Genomic DNA, 25,536 nt, shown 5'->3' on the forward strand with positions numbered 1-25,536 from the left:
AAATCAACTGCATGTTTCCTATATATGAAAGGACTTTAAAATATAGTACAGTACAAGTAAATTAATAACACTTCAGGGCAATAAGACTAAAGACATAGATTAAAGGAATGTTCCTAACTGTAATTTTCCACTTGAAAATAAATACTAAACATGGATGTTCTTCCTATACTGCTTTTGGGGCATCTTTCTAAATCTTTGAGTCAAACATACAATTCTACTTGGGAATATTTTTTTTTAAACCTTTGTTTTTATGCAGTGTTGAGGATCAAACCTAGTGCCTCACAACTCACATGTGCTAGGCAAGCACAATACCACTGAGCCACTACTCCAGTCCTGGGAGTATTTTCTCCAAACCTATAAGGTCTCCCTACTTGCCTAGCTATTAGCAAGATGACAGCTAGAAAGAACTCCTTTCTTGTTATGTAGTATCAAAAATTTTTTGATACTCCAAATGATCAAGAGAAGCAAAGCTAGGGCTGTGGTTGTGGCTGGGTAGTAGAACACTTGCCTAGCATGTATGAGCACCACATAAAAAAATAAAACATTGTGTTCATCTACAACTTAAAAAAAAAAAAAAAAAAGCCATTGACTTCTTGTTCTTTTTTTCTGGTATTGGGGCTTGAACTCAGGGACACACATCCACTGAGCCATACCCCCAGCCCTATTTTGTATTTTATTTAGAGACAGGGTCTCACCAAGTTGCTTAGTGTCTCACTTTTGCTGAGGCTGGCTTTGAACTCAGGATCCTCTTATCTCAGTCTCCTGAGCCTCTGGGATTACAGGAGTGTGCCACCATGCCCAGCAGCCATTGACTTTTTAATTTAGACTTGTGCCCAATATTGAAGCATGATACCATCACCGTGGATACCAATGAGCAGCTAGAGTTGTAACTGGAGCTCCAGTCTAACATAAATCTGATTAATGCAGCCTTTTCTATTTGGGGAATTACAATGTCAATGTTGAAATACTGGGGTTGTAAAAAAGACATTTAAAAGGCACTGCACAACAGAAAGAGGAAGACTGATATATTTTATAGTAGATTTTCATTAAGGCCTTCCTTTCCACATGGTTCAACTGATGGAGGTTATAGTCTATCTGTACTAGTACAGAACAGAATAAATCAATGTTCTTAAAACATTGAAAGACTAGGATCAATCATCCCTAGTACTACATTCCTTTAGTTCCTGATTCTACACTTCAAGTTATTCATTCATTCACAATGCAGTATCTCAGCATTATTGCAACCACATTTTATATGAATACATTTTTCCAAACTTTGTAGGGAACTGTAGTTTTAAGGAGGAAGAAAGCTTCTATCAATGACTATTTGGCTTAAATGCTACCCAAGGGTAATAATATTTTAACTTCCCATTCCAAACAGGAAAACCAAACAACAAAAATTAGCCAGAAAGCTACAACTTGTTTCCTGCTTAGAAAAAAAAAAAAAAAAAGGAAACCTGATAGTAATTTCTGTAACTAGTTTTTCAAAATTGTATTTCATTTCTAAAAGTATTAAGAGCTATAATTAGCTCTTGGGTAAGAGCTAATCAACATCTTATCAGAAAATTCTACGTCAATGACAGTTTCAGTACTTTCTCTTCTGCTATTATATAGTCAACTGTAAATATAATTCCTTACCTAAGTTCATGTTTTCCTAGAAAGGTATACTAAAATTGAATAGGCAAAGGTCTACATTAAGATTTTGGGAGCGGGGGAGAGAAATTATTCTCCCAAAGAAAAAACTCCTCGGTGATGAGTATTTTACAAATACTTACCAATTTTATTTTCTTTTACAATTGAACACAACTTGAGTCTGGTGAGTATCTGATTTGCTACATCTCTTGAGTTCTACCCTTAGTCAACACTGTATTTTAACATTTATGTGTTCCCCCTTTCTAGGCATTTTTACAAATTGAGGGTAAAAATATTACTATTATAGTGAATACATGAATTTTTCTATACAAAGACAATATGACCCTGCTGAAAATGAGCTTCTGACTCTGTCACCATGAGATAACTTCAGTTGTTATCTTTGGTACATAATGGACAATTGTGGGGGGTCAATTTATGAAAACTGAATATATAAAAGTGGGAAATTGTTTGACATAATTTCAATTAATAATTTTAAAGACAGAAAGAAATTCAGATATCATCTAATTCAAACTTAATTAACTTAGAAAAGAATGAAAACACGGATTTTATGGCTAAAATCATACTTGTCATAGGTGCCAGAGCTAGAACTAGAGTCTGAGTCTAATATTCCTGGTCAATAATTCCTTACACTACAGAAAATCCACAGGAAGTTTTGTTATTATTTAGAATTCTATCCCAAGTAGCCTTTGTTAGAATTATTAAAAATGCTCAAATTCCAATTACTAATCTTCCTTCCTAGTTCAAATCCTGTTGAATAAAAGTTAAACTTTAAAAGAACAAAGGAGGATCAAGGGAATGGACAATGTAAAGTGGATAAAAAAATCAAGATCAGATCATAGGCCTTTCCTCTAGTCCTGAAACAAGCTGATTTCAATACTAGTTCTTAGATATTTGTCACCTACCTTTCACACTTGTAGAGAAAGTGTGGAAACAGATCTGAAGGTATCGAGTTGATTCAGTGTCAAAGTATGGGTCATTTGAGCACTTTTCTTCATCTTTATTGTAACCATGAAATCAGTTTCTCTCAAAGGAGGCTTTACTCTGAGAGGTCACAATCATAGTAGTCTCAATCAGTGAAAATAATAAGAGATTTCCATTTATTCTTTTCTTAAAAAATATTTTTTAGTTGTTAATGGACTTTTTTTCTGTTTTGTTTATTTATATGTGGTATTAAGATTGAACCCAGGGCCTCACACTGAGCCACAACTCCAGCTACTCCATTTATTCTTTAAAGTAAATATAGATAGAAAGAACAGCACAAAAGTTAAACTAGGGGAAATTTTTCACTGACAGATTATACAGACATCCATTCTTAATGCACAGGGAGATCTATAATGTCCTGTATGGCATATTTAAGGCACAAAGCTTTACAGGATTAAGAGATGTGTGTGTGTGTGTATGTATATTTATATACATATTTATATACATATATATATATGTATATAAATATACATACACAGCAGGGGATTAAAGAATATATATGTATATATTAAAGACTACAAAGTGATGGAAAAATTAAAATTGCAAGGAGTGAAAATGAAAAGTTAGCACATATTTGCTTTTATTTATAGGTAACTACCACATGAACTATAAAGAGAAAGGATGTTAGAATGCAACTTGGATAGGTGTATGCATGCTGCAACTAAGAAGAAACAATGTTTATATTATGACTAGTGAGAACATTACAAGTTTAACAGGGAATTGTGATTATTTAAAATATGCAGAACTTATTTAATCTGTGCTTTAGAAATAACTGTATATAGTGTTATAAATCGAAAAGAATTCAAAAGAATAGTATTAAATATATCCCTGTGTTCTGTAAAGTCAGTCAGCTGTATTAAAAATGACAAATAAAAAAATGCATGTTAATATAAAAGGGGCACTGTAAGATTTGCTTGCTGCATTAAATCAACAGTTTAATCCATGAAATTTCTCTTTAATTATCATTTAGACAAAAGCATGCAAATAGTCTTAGGATCTACTGTAGAGCCTTCCCCCAGTCCACTAAAGGCTATACTCCTCTTTTTAGGAACTAAGCAGGTATTCGGGTAGCTGCTTCCTCTTCTGCATCAGCTCGGTTTGCATTAATTTCTGCGAGTGTTCGGCCGAATCGTGCCCATTCATCATTGCGGGGAACGGCAATCTGCTGTTAAAAGAAAGACAATGTTTTGTGTTACACTGAAATAAAAGATCATTTTACCTGCTATTATTCAGCTTGTTTTCAAATAATTTTTTCCACTAAAAAGTAATAATTGACCTAAACGGCCTTTCCATAATTACAGGGACTATAACAATGATTTACAACATTTCAAAACAAAAGATGGTGTTTGTCAAGTATGTTGTGACAGCCTCAGAAATGACTTTGCTATTATCATCATCAGTGCAAGAGAGAATAACAATGATGCTTTGTAAATTTTACTCCTGTGTACCGTCTCATGGATTTTGCTGGTGGGAATTCCGTTAAAAATTTTTTAGTTCATTCTCATCTCATTCCTAGTTAGAAATAGTTTTGAAGCATTATTTTCATCTGAAGATAACCTTTCATGATTCCCTCACAAAAAGCTATGCTACTATTTCACATTTAGCATTGTAACAAGATAATAAAAGAAAAAGAGACTGCAGTTCTTTTGCCTCACAGAGGCAGTTGGGTGATAAAAATTTTTGATAATTGCCAAAATAATATCACCGAGTCTATCAGGATAGGACATAAGCCACTCTGTGGTAAATGGATGTTCCTTCTTCTAAATCTACACTATCCAGTAGGGGAGTTACTAGCCAATGTAACTATATTTAAAGCTAAATAAAACTTAAAATTCAGTTCTTCAGTTGTACTGCCACATTTTAATTATTCAATAGCCATGTGTGGCTAATAGCTACCATATTAGTACAGACATAGAACATTTCCATCTGTGCAGATCAACTGGCTGTTCTAAATGATTCAATCTACTTCCCTTCAGATTCAATTGCTAGAGGCCATGGGATTTTCAGTCAGGATGAGGAATCATAAAACAGCAACAGAAAAATGACAAAGTTACTAGCCAGGGCTAAAATGGAGGGAATCAATCCTGGGCATTACCATATAGCCCATCAGAGCACTAAAGATGAGGGAGCTGCATCTCATCTTATTGAATTCAGTTATAATGGATCAAGGATCCAGATTCACATTTCAGTCATCAGATAATTCTCAAAAAATACTACTTTTGGTTTCTACTATCTGGCCCAAACAAATGTATGAATAATAATAATAAAAAAAGACTTAGTATCAGTTCTTTAAAATTCCAGTGTCCATCTATAACTCCACATTTCTTTTTCTGCCTGAAGAATTTATGATTTCCAGTAACGTATTCTTAAAGAAACAAAGTACTTCCATCATACTATATTAGTCTCAAAATCTGCCCACGGACACAGAACATCCAGTTTAGAAAGAAAATCTCAAAAATTTCTTTTGTAGTACGAAGTATACAAGCATATGGTTTATACAATTCAGGATCCACAAAGATACCTTCACTACAATGTCACTAAATAGATGTATCAAAATTATAGACAGTAAGCCCCATACCTCTCCCACATCATATATAACAATCTGTCCTTCAGAATCACCCACGGCAATCTCTCTTCCAGAATGGGTCCATCTTACACGATTAAGAGCAGGATTACCCTCCACAGAAATGCTGGCAGTTGGTACCTAAAGTCATTTAAAATATAGTGCAGTGTTAAAAGTTTCATCAAGATTTCTATAAACATGTAAAACAGTATTTCCTCTTCCAATCTGTTTAAAAAAAATAGATGAAAATGGATAGAGAATTTTCCCAACTTTCTTCCTACTCAGCAATATATTATGAATGACATTATAGTCAATCCTTGAACATGGTTTGGGAAAATAAGTCCTTTATAAGAAATTCTCACATGACTGGATATACCATTTTGAAATAACTTTTCTTTAATAAAGGACTCTTTGTTGTTTTAACTTAAGTAGCCAAGCTATTTGAAAACACAGGGTCAAATCCCATTTAAGAGGAAAACATTTCAAAAGCCCTCATAAACAGATCATGGTTCAGTTTTACAGACAGGAATTACTTTTGTAGCTTGGATCTCTGAAACTTATGTTTGATCCTCAGTTCCAAAAAATAGTTCACACTGAAGGTGCACCATGAGTCTTTCCAAAACCCCTTAATTTGCACAGACTCAGAATGAAGGCATGATGATGGATGGCACTAATACAGCAGTACCAGCCTTTTGGGTCTGATTGTGTATCTCCTATGCTGAGGAAAACACATGAAGCAAATAAATTCAGACTAAAAAGCCCCCCCCCCCCCGCAAATTTAAAGTTTTGAAATGTGGCCAAAATAATCCTTTAATTGACACCAGTCTTCCCCAGATGATTAGCTCAAAATTGTTATAAAGAAACTTCTTTTCTTTTCTTTTTTCTTTCTTTTTTTTTTTGTGGTGCTAAGGATCAATCCCAGGGCCTCACACATGCTAGACAAGCACACTCTACCACTGAGCTACATCCACAGTATAAGAAACCTATTTTGGTGTATTCTTTAACTATTATGGGAAACACCCACACTTAATTATAATCACAAATCTCTGGTACCAAAATCAAAGCTAAGAAAATAAAGTTAGTACCTAATACCTACCTAGGTAAAAGGTAAAATAAATTCTAATCATTCAGCAAGGCTTACTTAACACCTTTTCCTACCTCCCAAAATTACTAAGTCTGTAGATGACAATGTTAAAATTCTTACATTTCCAATATATAACTTCCTTGTCCTGCACAACCACCCATTTGACTTCAGGGATTTGGAAAGATGCCACCAAAAATATGAAGAGATGTGAGAAAAGGCACCAAGTGAGTTTCTCCTCAACAACCATTACTCATGGGAACTGCTAATATTACTTCTACCAACTAACAGCAACACAGAAATCTTAAGAACATTTTAGCCTCTCTGCTGGTAAAAACACATGACTAAAAATAAGTGATAGCTGCAATTAAATTTCACTGCTAATGTTATTTGAGTATAGCAATTAGGAAATCTGATGGTTTCTATATTCATTTTATAGTACAGGAACTGACTTCAATCCTTCACAGAAAAAATCATCAAAATACATTTCTCCTTCATTCATACAAGGCAGGCTAAGACTTATATTTATGAATCATAATTCTATCACATCTAAAAGGATAATTCAGAAATTCAGGATTAAGGTTAACATTACTTCAGTAGTCTGAAACTATTTTCCAGCTTATGAATGGAAAATATCCCAGCTGCCTTTTGAACGAGACTTTGCCAGGACATTAGAGATAAGATACTGCTTTTCATAAGTTAAAGGAAATGCCCCAGTGCTCATGGCAACATTATTTCTCCCTTCAGTTCTGCACAGCATGCTGTTTGTATTTAGGGTACAAAGCTTATTTGGTTTCTTTGTGATGAAGCCACAATTGGAGTCCTACATTTCTTTGGGATAAAAGGAATTTCACAAATTATTGAATAAATCTCCAATTTTCTGTTTTTCAGTGCAATTTTTGTTATTTTCCTGCTCACCTCTGTATCATTATTGAGATTCCACAAATCCAATCTCCCCATGCCATCAACACAGGCAAACAGGGCTGGGTGGGTGGGTGACCACATAACATCATAAACGTAGTCTGAATTATCTTCAAATGAGTATAAAGGCTTGTTATTCTGAAAGGGAAAAGTTGATTCTTAGTACAGTAAAAACATGACAACTCACAAATCATTAAACTACTGATCACTGGAAAAAATATGGCTTATATTCAACAGGTATACTATTTTATGATATTTAATACAGTAGAAAAAGTTTTTGTAATTCATTACAGAATTACTTGGCATTAAACTAAGAATCAACTACTGAATCACATTTTTCTCTTTTAATTTGTAGATGCCACATTGGTTTTAAAAAGGAATGGAATGTGCTTCAAATCATTTGTTAGTCAAATAATTCCAGGAAAATGGTAGCAGTGGCAGTGTAATTTTGAATCTCTTCTAAATCTCCCCATAAAACCCGTTACAACAATGAGCATGGCAAACCAAAAATTCACAATGTTCACGGTAAAATCAGGAGACAAACCTCCAAGCATAAGTAGGAGTTAACAAACCTCTGACAACCACAAGATCCACACAGTATCTGTATCTGTGTGGGAACAGTCCTGACAGCTCAAGTACAGAAGAACATCACAGTCAACAGGTGCTCACTGGACAGCACAGTGGGCCAGTCTGAGAATAGCAGTAGAAACTAAGATCACATTTATTAAAAAATGCCCCAGATTGCAATGCAATACCGAATCTGGGTCCTATAAGCTCTCAAAATTAAATCAATGCTCCCTTCCACGATAAAGTCCCAATAAAGAGAAATGGCTGGGAATAGAATCCAAGTTGTAAAATAGAGGACAACGGACAAAGGAAAAGAGAAGGTTCAGATAAAAGTGGTGCAGAAGAACAGAATATGTACATCTCAGACAAGATGTATTTGTATTTCCACTTTACAAAAACCACAGAAGAGAAAGATTTAACCTAGACCATGAAGCTAGGAAACCTATTCTTGCTCATTCTCTTTGTCTTAAGATTATAGAAAAATTTATTTTACTAATAGGTAATAAGTAACAGAAAAGGATCTTGGTCTAATTCCATACATAGTTACTGTGATATAAAGATAATTAAAGAAAAAGTCTTTTCAACAAATGGTGGTGGGACAACTGGATATATACATGCAAAAAAAAAATGAAGTTGTACTCCTCATCTCTCACCTATGTTTATGAACATAGGTGAACACAAATAAATGCATCACAGATCTAAGTGGAAATACTAAAACTATACAACTCTTGTAAGAAACCATAGAAGTAAACCTGCATGGCCTTGGACTCAGCAATAGTTTCTTAGATATGAAACAAAAAGCTCAAGTGAAAAAAAAAATAAATAAAAATTAGATAAACTTCTATATGAAAATTACCCAGGCACAGTGGTGCATTCCTTATCCCAATAACTTGGGATGCGGAAGCAAGAGGATTACAAGTTCAAGACCAGCCTGAGCAACTTAGCAAGGCTCTAAACAACTTAGTGAGTTACTGTCTTAAAAAATAAAAAGAACTGGGGATGTGTGATAAAGCACCTCTTGAGTTCAATCCCTAGTAACAAAACAAAACAAAACAAAACCAACCAACAAACAAAAAAACTTCTATGTTTTAAATGACATCATCAAAAAAGTAAAAGAACAATTTACATAGCAGAAAAAAATATTTGCACCAGCTGCAGTGGTGCACGCCTGTAATCCCAGCAGCTTGAGAGGCTGAGGCAGGAGGACTGCGAATTCAAAACCAACATCAGCAAAAAGTGAGGTGCTAAGCAACTTAGCGAGACCCTGTTTCTAAATAAAATACAAAAACCGGGCTGGGGATATGGCTTGGTGGTTGAGTGCCCTTGGGTTCAATCGCCGGTACCAAAAAAAGAAAATATTTGCAAATCATGTATTTTATAAATGATATATCCAGAATTCTAATAATGACCAATTAAGGACAGAAAAAAATGCTCAAAATTATTAGTCATGAGCTGAATGCAAATCAACATCACAATGAGATATCACTTTATACCACTAGTATCACTAGAATGAAAGAGACAGACAATATGTGTGGCTGAAGATCTGAGAAGTCAGAACTCTATTTCTTACCTGTCAGGGAAGATACCATGATCACCAAGAAATCAGAACCCTCATACCTTGCTGGTAGGAAGGTAAAATGGTGTAGCCAGTTTGAAAACAGTTTTCCAATTCCACAAATACTAATTAGAGTTACCAAATGACCTGATAATTCTACCCCTAGGTATATACCCCAAAGAAATGAAAACGTGTGCACACAGAAAATTTGAACATGAATGTTCATAGTAACCTTACTCATAATAGCTGAAAAGTAGAAACTCCAAATGTTCATTAACTGATTAACAGATGAACAAAACATAGTAAATCTATTCAATGGGACATTATTTGACCATAAAAGGAATGAAGTATTGACATATGCTAAAACATGGATAACCCTTGAGAACATTATGTAAAGTTAAATAAATCAGTGCACATATTATATGACTCATGAGATGTCCATAAACTGTCCATATAACAGGCAAATCCAGAGACAGAAATAGATTAGTGGTTTCTAGGAGCTGTGAAAAGGGAAATGAATAGTAGCTAATGGTATAATGGGTTCTTTCTGAACTTTCTAAAATTTCTGAAAATGTTTAAAACATTCAATCCCAGTGACTTGGAAGGTGGAGGCAGGAGAAATGCCAAGTTCGAAAGCAGCCTCAGCAACTTAGCAAGGCCCTGTCTTAAAAAATAAAAAAGGAATGAGTATGTGGCTCAGGGGTTAAGTGCCCCTGGGTTCATTCCCAGTAACAATAACAACAAAAGAGACTGGTGACAGTATACTCACAGAAATATTCATGAAGAACACTGAATCGTAACTTTTTTTGTGTGTGTATTTTCAAATTTAGAGACAAGGTCTTACTGAGTTGCTTAGGGCCTTGCTAAGTTGCCAAGGCTAGCTTTGAACTCACAATCCTCCTGCCTCAGACTCCAGAGCTGCTGGGATTATAGGCATGTGCCATTGTGCCTGGCCTGAATTGTATGTTTTTGAAGGGTTAATTTTACACAAATTATCTCAATAAAACTGTCAACTTAAAAAACAGATAAAGTGAATTTTTAAAAAAAGTTATAGACACAAAGAAGATTAAAAAGACACATCTATACTGGCAGATCCTGAAGAAAGAAACAAAAGCAATAATACAGAACAAATACCCAAAAAAATTCTTCTAGCTGGACCTGGTGGCACACACCTGTGGTTCCAGTTACTCAGGAGGCTAAGGCAGGATTGATGGCTTGATTTCAGGAACTTGAGACAAGCCTGGACAACATAGCAAAACCCTGTCTCTTATAAGAAAAATAAGAGGGGGCTTGAGATGTAGTTCAGTGGTAGAGCACATGCTCATCTCATTACCCTGGGTTCAATCCCCAGCATTGCAAAAACAACCAACCCCTGCCATACATACACAAATGTCCCCCCAACCCCTCCACCAAAAAAAAAGACACAAAAAACAAAAAACCCTCTCCTTTGAAACTACATATTGATTGACTGAATGTATATGTGTGTGCATACTGAAGATTAAGGCTGGCCTCAAACTTGTGATGCTCCCACTTCAGCCTCCTGAGTAGCTAGGATTATAGTGTGCCGCGGGGCCCAGTGAAACTACATATTAAAAGGGTACTCTTGTGTACTTAGGAAAACTGACCTACTTCAAAAAAGAAAAGAAAAAAAAAAAAAGATCATTTCAAAACCCAGGATTTTTTAAAAGACTAAGTCACAGTAAGGAAAACAAAATCAGCTTGTCAGATTTGACAATGATCTTTGCCAGAAGACAACAGACTAACATAGTTAAGGTACTAAAAAAAAATCTGTGTCATGGATTCTATATATAATCAAATGATTATGATAATATGATTTTATCATGAATATGATAATACTGTACCCTTGAGCATCTTTTGAGGAATCTATTACAGAATTGAGATACATGACCAAAAAAGATTGAACAGACATCGACATGAGAGGACTGGTGAATAAACCAAGTGAATCAAGAATGTAAGTGGTAGCACACTTACTTAGAATGCACGAGGCCCTAGGTTTGGTCCCTAGCAAATGGAAAAAAAAAGAGGGGGGGGGAGGGAGGGAGGGAGAAAGGGAAGGAGGGAGGGGCAGAAAAAGAAAAAGAGACAAAGACTCAACAGGCACTTCACAAAATGACCAATAAACTCATGGAAGGGTGCTTTAGCACATTAGTGTGACAGTAACACAAAACCACTACTCCATGCAACTATATCCATTGAAATGGTTAAAATGAAACACAAAAAATTGCAAGTGTAGTAAAGGATCTTACTACTGATGGATTATAAACTGGCAAAACAGCTTTTCATGGTAGCTATTAAAACTGAAAGTATGCATATACTCTGATCAAGTAATTCCACTTCTAGGTGTATGCCCAATAAAAATGACTATTTATGCCCACTGAACGAAAACCAGAATGCTCATGGCACAACTATTTATAACAGTTCCAAACTGAAATTAACACAAAAACCATCAGCAGAATGAATACATTATGATATATTTATGTAATGGAATAGAGCAAAGAGAATGAACAATCTACAATTATTAACAATATGACTCTCACAAAAATAATGTTTAATAAGAGAAGACAGAGACGAGTGTGTGTACATACTAATTTTTATAAAATATAAAAAAACTATATGAAAATTAGATAAAACATTTATAATAAAAGAAGATTGCTAAATATCTCAGGAAATGATTAGATCAAATATTTCACCTATTGAGTGGACAATTATGCAGAGATAAAAGAAAGATGCATTATACTTGGGTAAACAACACTGCAAATTAAAATCCCAAAAGAATCATTTAAAATGTTTTATTTAAAAGTATATATTTTTTCCCTTACATTTAAAGCACTTCTGCCTAAATGATACAGAGGCAGCAGGGAAAAGTTGAAAATGGACCTACTCACTCATCTCAGGCCTGCCACTAACTAGCTTCAAGACTTTGGAAAAATCACTACATCATTCCAAGCCCCTAATTCCTTATTTATAAAACAAAGGCTTTGTACCTGTGGTTCTGAAGCTTGACTTTAATTGTAACCACCTAGAGGATTTTTAAAAAATTATGCTGTTACTTAGGTCTTCTCCTATTTTTGTTTAACTGGTCTGGGATGCAAGGTGAGCACTGAAAGTTTTAAAAATTGTTCAGGTGATTCTAATATGTAAGACTGAAAACCACTGAACTAGATAATGTCTATAGGTCTCTGAAGCTTTAAAATTTTCACAAATAAACAATTTACAAAACATATTTGCCAAAAGAATGAATCAAAACAAAGAGCTTCTTTGAATGACAGCATTTTAATAGGCAAAAATAGCTCATCCTGGTTCAGTGGTAATAACCATTGTCTGGTCAAGGGACAAGTCACATTTTTTTCTTTTTTAAAAAAACATTTACATATTTTTAGTTGTAGTTAGACAATACCTTTTATTTTATTTATTTATTTTTATGTGGTGCTGAGGATCGAACCCAGGGCCTTGTACGTGCTAGGTGAGCGCTCTACTGCTGAGCCACAACCTCAGACCCACAAGTCATATTTTTTTCTAAGCTCAAGTTATATTCAAGTTTAGAGAGTGCCCCCTAAAATTCATTTCTACCTGGTACCTGTAAATGTTACCTTATTTAGAAATAGATGTAATCTATTTCTAAATATATGTAAATGTAATCAAGTTAAGATGAGATCATGCTGCATAAGGGTGGTCCCTAAATCTAGCATGATTGGTGTCCTTAAAAGAGAACAGTTTAGATGCGCACAGAGGCATGGCAAGACAAATAGGTAGATAACATTTGATGACAGAGGCAGAGATCAGAGTAAAGCAGGTGCAAGCAAGGAATATAAAGGACTGCTAGCCATCACCAGGAGGTAGTAGAGAAGCATAGAACAGATTCTCTCAGAACCTCCCAAAGTAACCAGTCTACCAACACCCTTGTTTTGGAATTCTAGCCTCTTAAACTGTAGAGAAATAATTCCTGTTGTTTCAATCCACCCATGTAATAATTTGTTGTAGCAGTAACAGAAAACTAATGAAGATAATTTTTCAAAACTGGGTAACTGTAGAGTTCTAGTTTAATAACAAAGAGATTCTCTAGAGTAAATACTTGACAATAACAGTAAGGTGCTCCCAAGAAAAGTGGGAAATAAATATGTCCTCAACCTGGATCAGAAGAGAGAAAAATTTCTTTTAAAAGAAATTAGTCTAAGTTCAGAAATAACTTCTTATATAACCCAACGGAAGACAAAGTTTGTGGAATGTGTCTGTTAAAAGCCTAGAAATACAAAGAAGCAGAGTCTTACAGGAAAATGAAGACAGTACCTATTTAAGCATTGTCCAGGAGAGGAGTCTTAGAATTACTACCCCATGGTAAGGCTATCTCTATGTGAAGATGAGTGAATCAAGCTATCTTAGCTTGATGCCACTGAATATTCAAATTATAAAACTTCTTTTGTTCTAATTCCTTGCTCACCAAGCAATCTTCTGATTATAATTTGGCTTCCCATGTGGATTGTCTACAGGGAAACAATGAGCTGGTCAAGCCAGCAGGAGTATCTAGATCTTCTGGCAGTTAGGTTTCGCACTGTAAATTAATAAATTGATATTCTCCAATGGATCAGTGTCCTGGGAGCCTGTTCCATTCAGCACTCCTTTGTCTAATCAACTCTAGTAGGATGACAAAACTGAGTTTCTGAATATGCAAAGGAAAGGCTCAAAGGAAAGGCTCAACACTGGCCAGTGCTAAGTTACTGAGGCAAAGGCTGCTAGACAGGGCTAGGTCTGCATCATCAGTCAGCCTTCCCCAAGAAATACCTCAACTTCAGAGCATTTTTTCATTTTACATACTCTATTATGTGCACAGTTGTTTTTAACCCTGTTTTAATGCTAGTATCATCTGAAATTTAAAAAAAGATAAGCTGCTGAAATAAGGAGCGCCTTTGAGACATCAAGGATTGTGAAATTTTTCAAGGTGTATATGGACTATAAAAGTCTTAAATCTACCTATTTTAAGAAACGATCACATTAACAATCTTAACTTTGGCACTTCATGGCAAATATGGTTCTGATGAATGTTTATTCTGAAACTAGAATATACTGCACCTACATTAAAACACCTTGCCCCTCAAATAAATAATTCTTACATTTTAAGAGTAACCTGTAACAAGTATGGTTGAGGGTGATGGAACATTCAGCTAATTTACCAGGCCTACCCCTAATCAAGCTCTTCCACAATCCTTGGTAACCCTGAAGAAGGTTCCACTCCTCATTTACTCTCCCTACCATTTTTCAGACCTGCCAAAAATGCTTCTGCTGTGAATTTTCAAATCTGGTATTTTGAGATGGTAACAGCGATTACCAAATGTATTAGAAGCAATCCTTGATTGGTTTAAACATCACCAATATGTTGAAGAATCTAATTTTGCCTGTCTTCTATTCTAAAAACAGATGAATTTGATGAACCACAACTATTTGACTGAATATAAATTTACTGCCCAGGCAAAGATTAGAAACTAGCACAGAAGTAGATTAAACTAAATTTGAGGCAGTGTCAAACTAGGATTTCCACACATTTTTAGAGGACTTATAGAATGAGAGGAAAAAAAGGAATCTAGTTTTGCTATTGAGGCGGAGCTGGCCCTTAAAATGAATATTAAGGTAAAGTAATATCTAATGATTCATTCTTATACTTTATAGGAACTCAATTCCAAGAGTAAGTATGCACTTTTAAAAAGGAGAGGCAGAGAAGCAAAGTGTTTAAAGTGTGTTAAATTATAAATGTGAACTATTGGTTTAAAAAGCTTAAAATAGAATTTTTTTTCACCCCCAGTAGTAGTAGGGAATGAACCCACTACTGAGCTACATCCCCAGTCATTTTATTTTTTATTTTGAGACAGTCTTGCTAAGTTGTCCAGGCTGGTCTTTAATTTGTAATCCTCCTGCCAGAGTCTCCTGAATGGCTGGGATTATAGGTGTGCACCACCTGGCCCAGCTGGAAAAATGTTTATGAAAGGAGATTTTAAAACACTGCCTATTATACATTACCATTCATGGTCTATTAACATTGTTTATAACATTATTACAGTATAGGGGCTCCTTCAAGTTTTTCAGTAGTGTAGAAATAAATACCAGCAATAATTAAAGTAGCAAGTGTAAATTCAAGATAAAAATGACAACTCTGGGAGCCATAGAATACCCATAAAAACATCTATTCAATATATTGTTGCTACTTGAATGTGCAAAAAAGAATGTATAACATTTTAGATGGTACTTGGGACACTCAAAAAACACCCTATTCTATGCTGGTCCATCCTTTGGCCGTTAATGTTGGAAGGATGTTGGGGCAGGCATGTATCACAGTTGAACAAATAAAGGAACAATGTCTAGCTTAATTAGCAAGGAAAGATAGTTTATCACCCTTATCTACTGTTGAAATACAGTAAAATACAAGAACAAAAATATCAGTTACCCATCAACTAGCTGTGTAGTATCACAAAACCAAACAACAATATGTCTGCTATCACAGATAAGTTCTGTTCTTGATTAGGCAAGATGAAATATTCATTTCAAATCCTGTTGTTAATGTATATAAAGATGAAAACCTCAAATTTAAAGCCAAAAAGGAGACTAGCAAACTGAAGCCCTGAGATTTAAAAAAATCAACCAATCTACAAATTGATATAAGATTCTTTTCAACTACCAAAAAAGGAAGCTGGCTAAAACCTAACAAGGACATAATATCTCCTGTGACTACACACAGGACTACTAAGGTAAAAGCACATCAGAAATCTAGCCACTTTTATGGCTGTTGAACCTTATAGAGAAATAATTAGCTTCATCTTTCTAATTCTGTATCTTGCTTTGGTTTTACTAGCTAGATTATGCAATTATTTACTAATGGTTATAAGAATCTTCTTCCTCTACCTTTTCCCAACTCAACAACCTTCCAAGAAAGAAAGAAAATGGTTTATTAAATGCATTTAGATTGGAGCTGGGGTTGTAGCTCAGTGGTAGAGTGCTTGCCTCGCAAGTGTTAAGTACTGGGTTCGTTCCTTAGTACCACATAAAAATAAATAAGTAAAATAAAGGTATTGTGTCTGTCTACAACTAAAAAAATTTTTTTTTAAATGCATTTAGGCTCTGTCTAATCCCCATTAAGAGGAAAAAGGAACTGAAAATTGGTGCCTGTTACATGCTGTATACCATGTTAAGTACTTTTCTAGATGCTTCCTTATTTAGTTAAGGTAAGTGCTAGCCAGGCGTGGTGGTACATGCCTGTAATCCCAGTGGCAGGAAGATCTCGAGTTCAAAGCCAGCCTCAGCATCTTAGCAAGGCCCTAAGCAAACTCAGGGAGACCCTGTCTCTAAATAAAATATAAAAAAGGAGCTGGGTGCAGTAGAGCATACCTGTAATCCCAGCAGCTGGGGAGGCTGAGGCAGGAGGATGGCAAGTTCAAAGCCAGCCTCAGCAACTAAAGGAGCCCTAAGCAACTCAATGAGACCCTGTCTCTGAATGAAATACAAAAAAGGACTGGGGATATAGCTCAGAGGTTAAGCACCCCTGGGTTCAATCCCCAGTAACATATTACTACACACACATATATATATACGTATATATAGAGAAAAAGGAACTGAACATTGGTGCCTATTACATGCTGAAAACCACATTAAACACTTTTCTAGATGCTTCCTTATTAGTTAAGGTAAGGGCTAGACAGGTGTAGTGGCACATGCCTATAATCCTAGAGCAGTAATATCAAGAGTTCAAAGCCAGCCTCAGTATCTTACCAATATCTTACACACACACACACACACTTAAAATATATAAATATATAAATAAATAAAAGAGCTAGGGATGTGGCTTCCAGGCTTTAATCCCCAGTACCCCTGCTCCCCCAAAAAAGGTAAGTACTATTTTTATTTGTTAATGTCAAACCTAAAAATTCTCAATTTTAAAAGGCAAGCTTTGAGAGGCAGACAAGCAGAGTTTTCTAACTCATTACATATTAGACTGAAAGAAAGCACCAAGAAAGAACAACAGTGAACAGTGAGTTTATCCCAGATTTCTAATGCAGTACTCAATAGATAAACAGGAGTTCACCATAATAGTGAAGGACATCTTTTAAGGCTATAGGTTTTCTCAAAAAAATTGAATAACCAAAGAAGGACTCTAAACTATCCATGATGAATTATTCAAAAAGTCAACATTTAGGGTAAGGTAGCTGGACAGAAAAAAATAAAGTGTAAAAAATTTTAATTTGTTTAAATAGAATCTGATATGTGGAATATGCAGTTTTACCACCAACAATGCAATAGTGCAGCAAAGGTAAGGTGCTTTTATCGTAAAATGGGATCAAATGAAACTACAAAATGCCTGTCATAGGAGGCACTGTTCCCTACATGAATTTGTCTCGAGACTTTTAACCAGACAGGGCAAGGTTGTATTTATTGGAATTGCTGGTGGATCAGGAAGCACTTTATCACATAAACATGTGTTTCAAATAACTGATGTTTACTAAGACCAAAGCAAACCATTACAGAATGACAACAACAAAAAGGACCCATACCTTTTCACAATGCTTTCTTAATGATTAAGGTTTATTATGTATAGCCTTAGGACTATAGATCCATTTCAGTCTTTTCTCTACTTCCTATCAGCTCTGTGAATCACTATAGCTCTGAATATGCCTCTAAGTTCTCCAAAGAGCAAATGTATAGCTTTTGTGTTGGGCTGAATGACAACTATATGAGGTACCATGTGAGACACCCAGAGGCTTTTCCTCCATTTTCAGTTCATAATAAAACAGTTCTGTGCTTGAAAAACCTGAGGTTGTGGTATATTTGCCAGCATACTTTTAAGAAAACAACAACATCACTCATGCTCTATGTAACTTCTTACCAGGTATGATTTATTAGTAAACAATTCTAAGCTATTTAAAAACTTTCCATCTTTCTTATGTAGTATTAGAGCACCACCTTGTGTCAGAAATCTGACTAAATGAGCAGATATATCTATATTTTAGATACCTTAGTTGTCCAAAGTTTTACTGTCCAGTCAAATGATGAAGTGACAAAAAGATGTGAGAAGTCTACTGCTCCAACAGCTGCATGACAATGGATGCCAGTGATTGGTCCTTGATGTCCCTCAAACATCTCACTAATTCCAGCTTTGCTATTTCATAAAAGTAAAAATGTTAGGGATATCTTTTAAAGCAGTCCACTTATAAAAACATATTATGGTGGGTTTATATATCAGAGCTTGACTTAATTTCCACAAACTTAACTCTGTGCTCATAATGCATCAGAATACTTACGTTGAGTGTTATCTATCCAGATTTGATAATACTACTAAAGGACTAAGTACATTTTGGAAGCATAAATACCATGCTGTTGACAAGAGAATTCAAAAGTACAATATCTGAGGTGGCAGAATTGAGACAAAGAAATATTATATGTAAGAGAGCCAATCTGGGCTACTTTTAAATCAAAAGCTTTGAAGTGAAGGTGATCTGTATTTGAGATAAAACCCAGACAATTTTTTTTAAGGAAGCAATTGATAAAGGTACAGCTAGACAATTTCAAAACAGATTGAATAGCGGGAAAAGTACTAGTCAATTTAAAATGTGTACGTGACATTACTGTATGATTATCAGGAGGATTGAACTAAAGCACAAAGTCCAAATAAATAAAAAAATAGGAAAACAGCTGAAAATCTTATTTATAAATTTGAAAGCCAGTATGTGGCATGTGCATATTGTATTTGTAATTGCTAAATTTCTTCCCTACCACTAACTTCTGTGAGTGCATGCACACACCACAATCCACAAAATCCAGAACACATCACGAATTAGAGATACTTTTTAAAAAGTTAACTTCTAAGTTTATATGCCTGAACTCAACCTGTCACAAATAATGAGTAGTTCTAGGACTAATTTCTACTCAAATAAGGGGCAACCTGTTTCAATGAGATTATTCAAGGGGGATTTTAAATAAGTGCAAATTCCAGTTCAGGTTTACCTGCCATGGCGGCATGCTGTGTACACAGAACCTTCTTCACTCCCAACAACAAAGTTGTTGACATCTCCAACAGGGAAAGACATAGATGTCACAGCTACTGCCTTTGACTGTTTGTGAACCAACTCCATGCTATCCTATATAGGGTGGAAAAAAGAAAAAAAAAAAAAAAAGAAAAGACGTTATTTTGTAAACAGTCAATTTTAAATTTTCAAAGAAAAACTTCTAGTTTTAAATAATTTTAAGAGATATTTAATATATTACTTACATAAACCACAGTTAAAGCAATCATGTTTGAAAATAAAAGATATACACAGCACAGTACTTTTGACACATGCTTAGATTTATAATCTGTTATTATATTATGAAACACTATGAAAAACATATGCTGGGGTATATACACAGTTTAAAAATAATAACATACTTCAAAATTTCAGTTTCGCAAGTTTAACCTACCTGTGGGTGGGAAAGCATGTCCAGACTCCATGAACATATTTTTCCATCAGTGGAGATGCTGATCAGATTGTGAGCATTTTGTGTTCCAACGACATTTACACAATAGACAGGATGCTAAAAACATGAAAAGAAAGTTTTCATGGATTATTTTACTAAAAAAAGAAGCAAAAATTGAAGCTTAATCATAGGTACTCTGTTTCATATCAAAAACTGTAGGTTAATCACAGGTATTCTGTTGTAACTTGAGGTTATTTTTAATGTGAAGTTTGCTGCTGTTCTATTGATTAACAAAAGGTTGTCTCAGAAGAGACATAAGTTCCTGATAAACAGATCTCCCAAAATAAAGAAAAAAGACCTTCGTTCTTGGTTGCTATCTGAGAAGCAGTTCATACACCAAAGGAAGCACATTTTGAAACCACTCTGGTAGACATACACTACTACGTAGTTATAGTGAAAGAGCATAGAAGTCTAAGGAAAATACCCTTATTATACTTACTGTGTGTGCAGCAGCTGACAGTGGAGTTCTCTGCACTGGTGTTCTTTTATTGCTACGGTTATCCCAAAGCACAATTTGGCCTGAATATGTACCACCAACAACAAGATTTGGATGAAATTTTGCAAATGTAGCAGACATCACAGCTGACTGCAAGTAGGATTTTTATATTTCAGATTTAAAAGGAAAAAGTTTAATAAGTTATAAAATCAATTTATTATTCAAAATATTTCCATCTGCACTATAGGTATTAGTAGCTATTGAGACAAATTCATTAAAATATTTAGAATATTTTTTGCTTAAAAGTAAAATGTAATGCCTACTATGTAACTATATTTTAAAAGTAATTTATCAAAGAAAGTAAAAAGTTATTTCATTTGATTGCAGTATTAGATAAATGGCCTTGCAACTGACACATGACTGTAATATGACAGAGTGTATTAAGTGTTTGTTTAGGATTATGACATTATTAAAAGATTTTAACTTATGCAACCAGAAAACACTTGCAAATTCTGTCTGTTAAATCCACTTAAAAAATCTGCAGCTGTTTCCTACTTGAACCATATGTTTCTACTTAAAACTATCTAGTTCCAATTCCTCAGGCCATGTATAAGTAATTCAGTGGGCAAACCATCTAATTGTATATTCAGTAAATAAGTTCCTGAGAAACTCCCTATAGAAATACGTTTTATAAAAGATTCCATATATATGATCAATCACAAGAACAGAAAATCATAACTGTAAAGGGCTTTCAGTGTGATTAAACATTATAAGACATGTCAGTAAAGCTACAAAAGCCAGATTATGTTGAACTGAGAAGTCAGTTTTCTGTTAACATCTGTTTGCAAACATAAAGTGGTTTAGTAAATGCCAATCCAATGAAATCATAATGTTGACAAGAACAGAAAAAAAGGCACCTGTCTAAATTCATTAATGAATCCTTAAACTTGTGGAAGACTGTTGAAAGACCATTTTACCTGGCAGTGGAACACATACTCTGGAGTAGTTTTTTTGTATTTCATATTCCATACAAGGGCAACACCATCAGGTTCATGAGGAGCATCTTCATTGTTATTATAGGAAGCCACAAGTAACTCAGGATACTGCTTGTCAGAACCAAGTAGAAAAGAAAGGGAATGCATAATAAGAACTATTTCTTGACTATCCGATTATTCTGAAAAGTACAAATATCTACCACTTCACCAATTAAGAAATCTCTTTCTTATTTGACTATCAGATAATTGTGAAAGTACAAATATCTAATACTTCTAAGAAAGACGTCTCTATATTTATATTAATTGGGATATCAGTACAATTTTATTTATTTTTTGTTTTAGAGATGGGGTTTTGTTAAATTGCCCAGGCTGGCATTGAACTTGTGAGTCCTCCTGCCTCAGCCTCCTGATTAGCTGGAATTACAGGCATGTGCCACTGTGCCTGGCATTAGTACAATTTTAAATTAGTACAGTTAATTCTTTAAAATATTTTAATATTAAAAAATTTAATTGAAGTATGTGTTTGTATTTCATACAAAGTATTTTGTGAGTAACTGAAATCAGTAAAGCTAGGTTTTGGCATAAGGTTCTGAATTTCAAATATAAATAATATTTCCATTTCTTTCTTCCAAAGTACTTAAGATGAAATGAATATGGTAACACAGAACCATCATCCATTATTCAATTTTAAATGATACATACTGATTTAATCATACAAAGTTCCTATAACTAAAATAAAACCACATGCTAATTATAATTTAAAAAAACTTAATAATAACCAATTTTGTTATATTTTACCTGAGATGACCAATCCAAACAACTAACAACCCGATGCTTTGACCAACGTTCATCAAAAAATTGCCGGTTTAATGATAGTTTAGCACCTGCTTGAATCTCTCTACAGAAAAAACCAAATCCAAAAAAAGACTGTTATGACTTATGTCATTCTTAATCTTAAAATAATTTAACACTGCTGAAGCTGTTGTGTTATCAATTAAACATTACCCTTCTTTGTCTTCCAGATCTCTCCCACTATAGTCAAAGAAGATGTTAATCTGTTCAGAAAGAGCTCTTTCTACAATTCTTGTAGAATGGTCAAAGAAACTTAAAAATTCCTCTGAGTGTAAGATTTGTTGCTTTTCTTCTTCAGTCAGCTCATGAGGCGGAGCTGGAAAATGAATATTTTTTTTAACTATAATTTATGTTAGTCAAATTATGTCAACTCAGTATAACAGGATTCAGGGAATGCCACACATTCTTTTTAAACATTCACCTCTTTTTATTTAGAGCATTTCATTCTATTTTAATTGCTTAATAAATAATAAATCTTAAGAAGAATAAAAAAAAAATTTAAAGTTAAATTCTTTAAGTTACCTTTACTTTCATTTTCTTCATCTTTTTTTAAAACTTTCTCTTCTTCAGGTTCAATAGGTGGTTTAGGAGTCACTACATCATCATCTTCCTCTTCATCTAAAAAACAGAAAAAAACAAATATTATTTTCATGAAAATAGCTAGTAACTCTGAGGTAGTAATTTCCAAAGGTATCACAACTCCCTAGATAAAAGCAAAAGCAAACCACTGTGCCAAGAATAAGTACAAATAATATGAGCTTTCCCAACACAATCTTAAAGAATTAAGTGGAACCCTCTTGCCTTTTATACATACCTATGTGGTACCGCATCAACAGTCACACTAAATTCTATAGCTACATAAGCGGAAACAAGATATATAAGCATGTAGGACGAATTCCTCATGGAAGTCTCTAAAAGCTTGCAAGCATTTATCATTCCAGACAGAACAACATGCAACTCCTGCATAGTTTTATATAGCATGCTGACACATTAATGCTGTAGAATGAAGAAAATCAAATGTCTAAAATAGCCCACAGAGCTGGCTGCTTACTTGTGATCTAAAACCATCAGTGTCTAATGGGTCTTCATATGGCATAAAGACGGCTTACATTAACTCTCAGGTTGCTATTTGAGAGGCAGATTTTAAAGATAATAGCTACAGGACCACATTTTCTATTCTGTCATTTTAAATGCAAGTCTCATTATCCATCGTTGTATGATGTGGCAATAAGCACTTATAATAATGCTTTCTTTAGTTTTAATAAAAATACATATTAAGATATACGTTTCAAAGACTAAATTACCCAAATCTCACATTCCCAAACCAAGAAGTAACTTAAAATAATTTATTTAAAAATGTTACAGGACATGTAACCTTGTCTACCTTCTCTTTTGCAACAAACTGAGATAGGTTTTTTTATGAAGAAAATCCTTATTTTCATTACTAAGCATGTGTTATCTGTCTATAAAGGGAGGCAGCAGACACCTGCAGCAGAATGTATCTCAAGTAATGAGAGCCTGTTCAACATAGGGACTTCACTTGTTATAGTCATTTCCTTGACCCATGTACAAAATCATCTAAAACACACATACATACAATGTGCACAAAAGAATGGTCAAGGATGGGAACCAGCTGCCAAGTCAAGGTCCCAGCAGCCAGGCCAGCTGACTAGATAGCAACAACCAGATGGCACTGCTGGGATTGTGTCTTTCTGCTATAAGGTGGCAATGGGATGGCATAACATTCTTACGCTTGACTGCCTCCAATCCTGTGTCTCTCCCCAATGGTGAGCCTGTGCAATTACCCGCACTCCAGGAGGCCTACAGACAAGCCTTTACCCTGCAAACAAAATGCAGCTTGTAGGCCACACCAGCTGCCAAACCACACACATAGTGTTAGGCTTAGAGAGCTATGAAAATCTTTCTAACTCTACAGTATAAGCAATAAAAATATAACTGTACCTGTGGAAAGAAAGCTTCAAATGACACTGTATAATGCACACAATGATACAACCTCCAACTTAATCAAAATGATAATGACGTATGCCAATCCTACATTACTTGAAATTGAGCGATTTTTACGTTCTGACAAGTTTACAGAACTAGGATAAATGGCAAGAATGATTTCAATATATGCTCATACTTTTGAACCAAATGGTGAAGGTTAAAATTTTTCCTTTCAAGGGCCTCAATCAGCCACAAAGGAAAACAGTAATCACTGTCTTTTCAGCCAGCCCAACCGCATTTGTCAGCCCTTTCTCCGTCAATGCAGCCAGAGCAATCAACCTGCCAAACATTCAGAATGGAAAAACAATCTGAAAATACAGGGTATAATGCACCTGCCAGTGAAAATGGCCATTTCAAGAAAAGCTAGTGATCTCAGTGACCCTGCTGAGGAGGCGGTGGTGCAAAGGGGAAAGAACACGTAAAAGAATTCTTAGTGATCGCCACTCTCTTGCACATTGACACTTCCTTACAAAGCATGCCAATTACAGCTTTTGTGCTACTTAAAAAAATGAAAGCTTTTTTGGGCAAAATAATCACATAGAGAAACAGAAAGACACTACTCCTTTTTAGATGAATTCTCATATATGACAGATTATTAATCTGAAAACAGTATAACTGCTGGGGATGCTATACTATACTGCTCAAACATTAGGATAAAATTCTGCCATAGTCATCTGCAGGTGTAATGTAATAAAATAATTTAATTACATTTAACTCAAAAGTTGACTTTTAGAAAAGGACATTTACTTCAATTAAATATTCAGTGTGAGAAAAAGTACATTATATATTTTATCTTCTGCTAATTCTGTTAGCTTTCCTAATCAATTTTGTTAACCAGTAGAGTTCTTTGGATATAAATCTTAAAATCAAGGAGAGATTTTGAGTTACTTGGACAGGTCATTCTTAACCACAGTGAATTAAGAGATTTTGAGTTACCTGGACAGGTCATTCTTAAACACTGTGAATTATAAATTACAGCCTCCTACCCACATCTTATTCTCCTCCATCAACTTTGTTGACTTATCTGGCTTCTAAGTACCATTTCCAGTGACAGGTGTCAAATTCCTGTTATAATGCATATGGCCAGTATTTTAGTGCTAAGTGACCTCATAATCTACATATTTAACAAAAAAGGTCTTGTTTACAGACATTCTTTTCCTTTTAGTATTTAAAATGTAGATGAAGTTTGTTAGTGATCTGCATCTGCCTGTTTACAGCAATTGCCATGGGCCACGTGTCCTATAATTATTTTAGTTGTAGTTAAATGAGTATCAACTATTTAAATATATGGTTTCAGATTTTTACTTTAGAATCAATGTATATACTTCCCCTTCTATGTGGATTAAAAGTGAATTCAGAAATTATAATTGGGACTTAAACTCAAGCTTTATTAAAATGATTAAGCTAAATAAA

At 34.6% G+C, this 25,536-nt stretch overlaps 1 protein-coding gene across 2 annotated transcripts in view; it reads right to left on the reverse strand.

Annotated features, from left to right (window-relative positions):
- Window positions 1-2,723: 2,723 nt before the first annotated feature.
- Dync1i2 (dynein cytoplasmic 1 intermediate chain 2) overlaps window positions 2,724-25,536 on the reverse strand; it is a 54,881-nt gene continuing 32,068 nt past the window's right edge. For both annotated transcript variants that reach the window (XM_027946074.3, XM_027946073.3), the window contains exons 6-16: window positions 22,639-22,734; window positions 22,270-22,432; window positions 22,063-22,162; window positions 21,247-21,372; window positions 20,273-20,419; window positions 19,777-19,890; window positions 19,324-19,457; window positions 18,334-18,478; window positions 7,197-7,337; window positions 5,213-5,338; window positions 2,724-3,799 (exon numbers count right to left, since the gene is read on the reverse strand). In XM_027946074.3, the coding sequence (XP_027801875.1) occupies window positions 3,686-3,799; window positions 5,213-5,338; window positions 7,197-7,337; window positions 18,334-18,478; window positions 19,324-19,457; window positions 19,777-19,890; window positions 20,273-20,419; window positions 21,247-21,372; window positions 22,063-22,162; window positions 22,270-22,432; window positions 22,639-22,734 (1,406 nt within the window). In that variant the 3' untranslated portion in view covers window positions 2,724-3,685. The remainder of the gene's footprint in view (window positions 3,800-5,212; window positions 5,339-7,196; window positions 7,338-18,333; window positions 18,479-19,323; window positions 19,458-19,776; window positions 19,891-20,272; window positions 20,420-21,246; window positions 21,373-22,062; window positions 22,163-22,269; window positions 22,433-22,638; window positions 22,735-25,536) is intronic.

Source organism: Marmota flaviventris, chromosome 11, assembly GCF_047511675.1.
Source record: "Marmota flaviventris isolate mMarFla1 chromosome 11, mMarFla1.hap1, whole genome shotgun sequence".
NCBI lineage: Eukaryota > Metazoa > Chordata > Mammalia > Rodentia > Sciuridae > Marmota > Marmota flaviventris.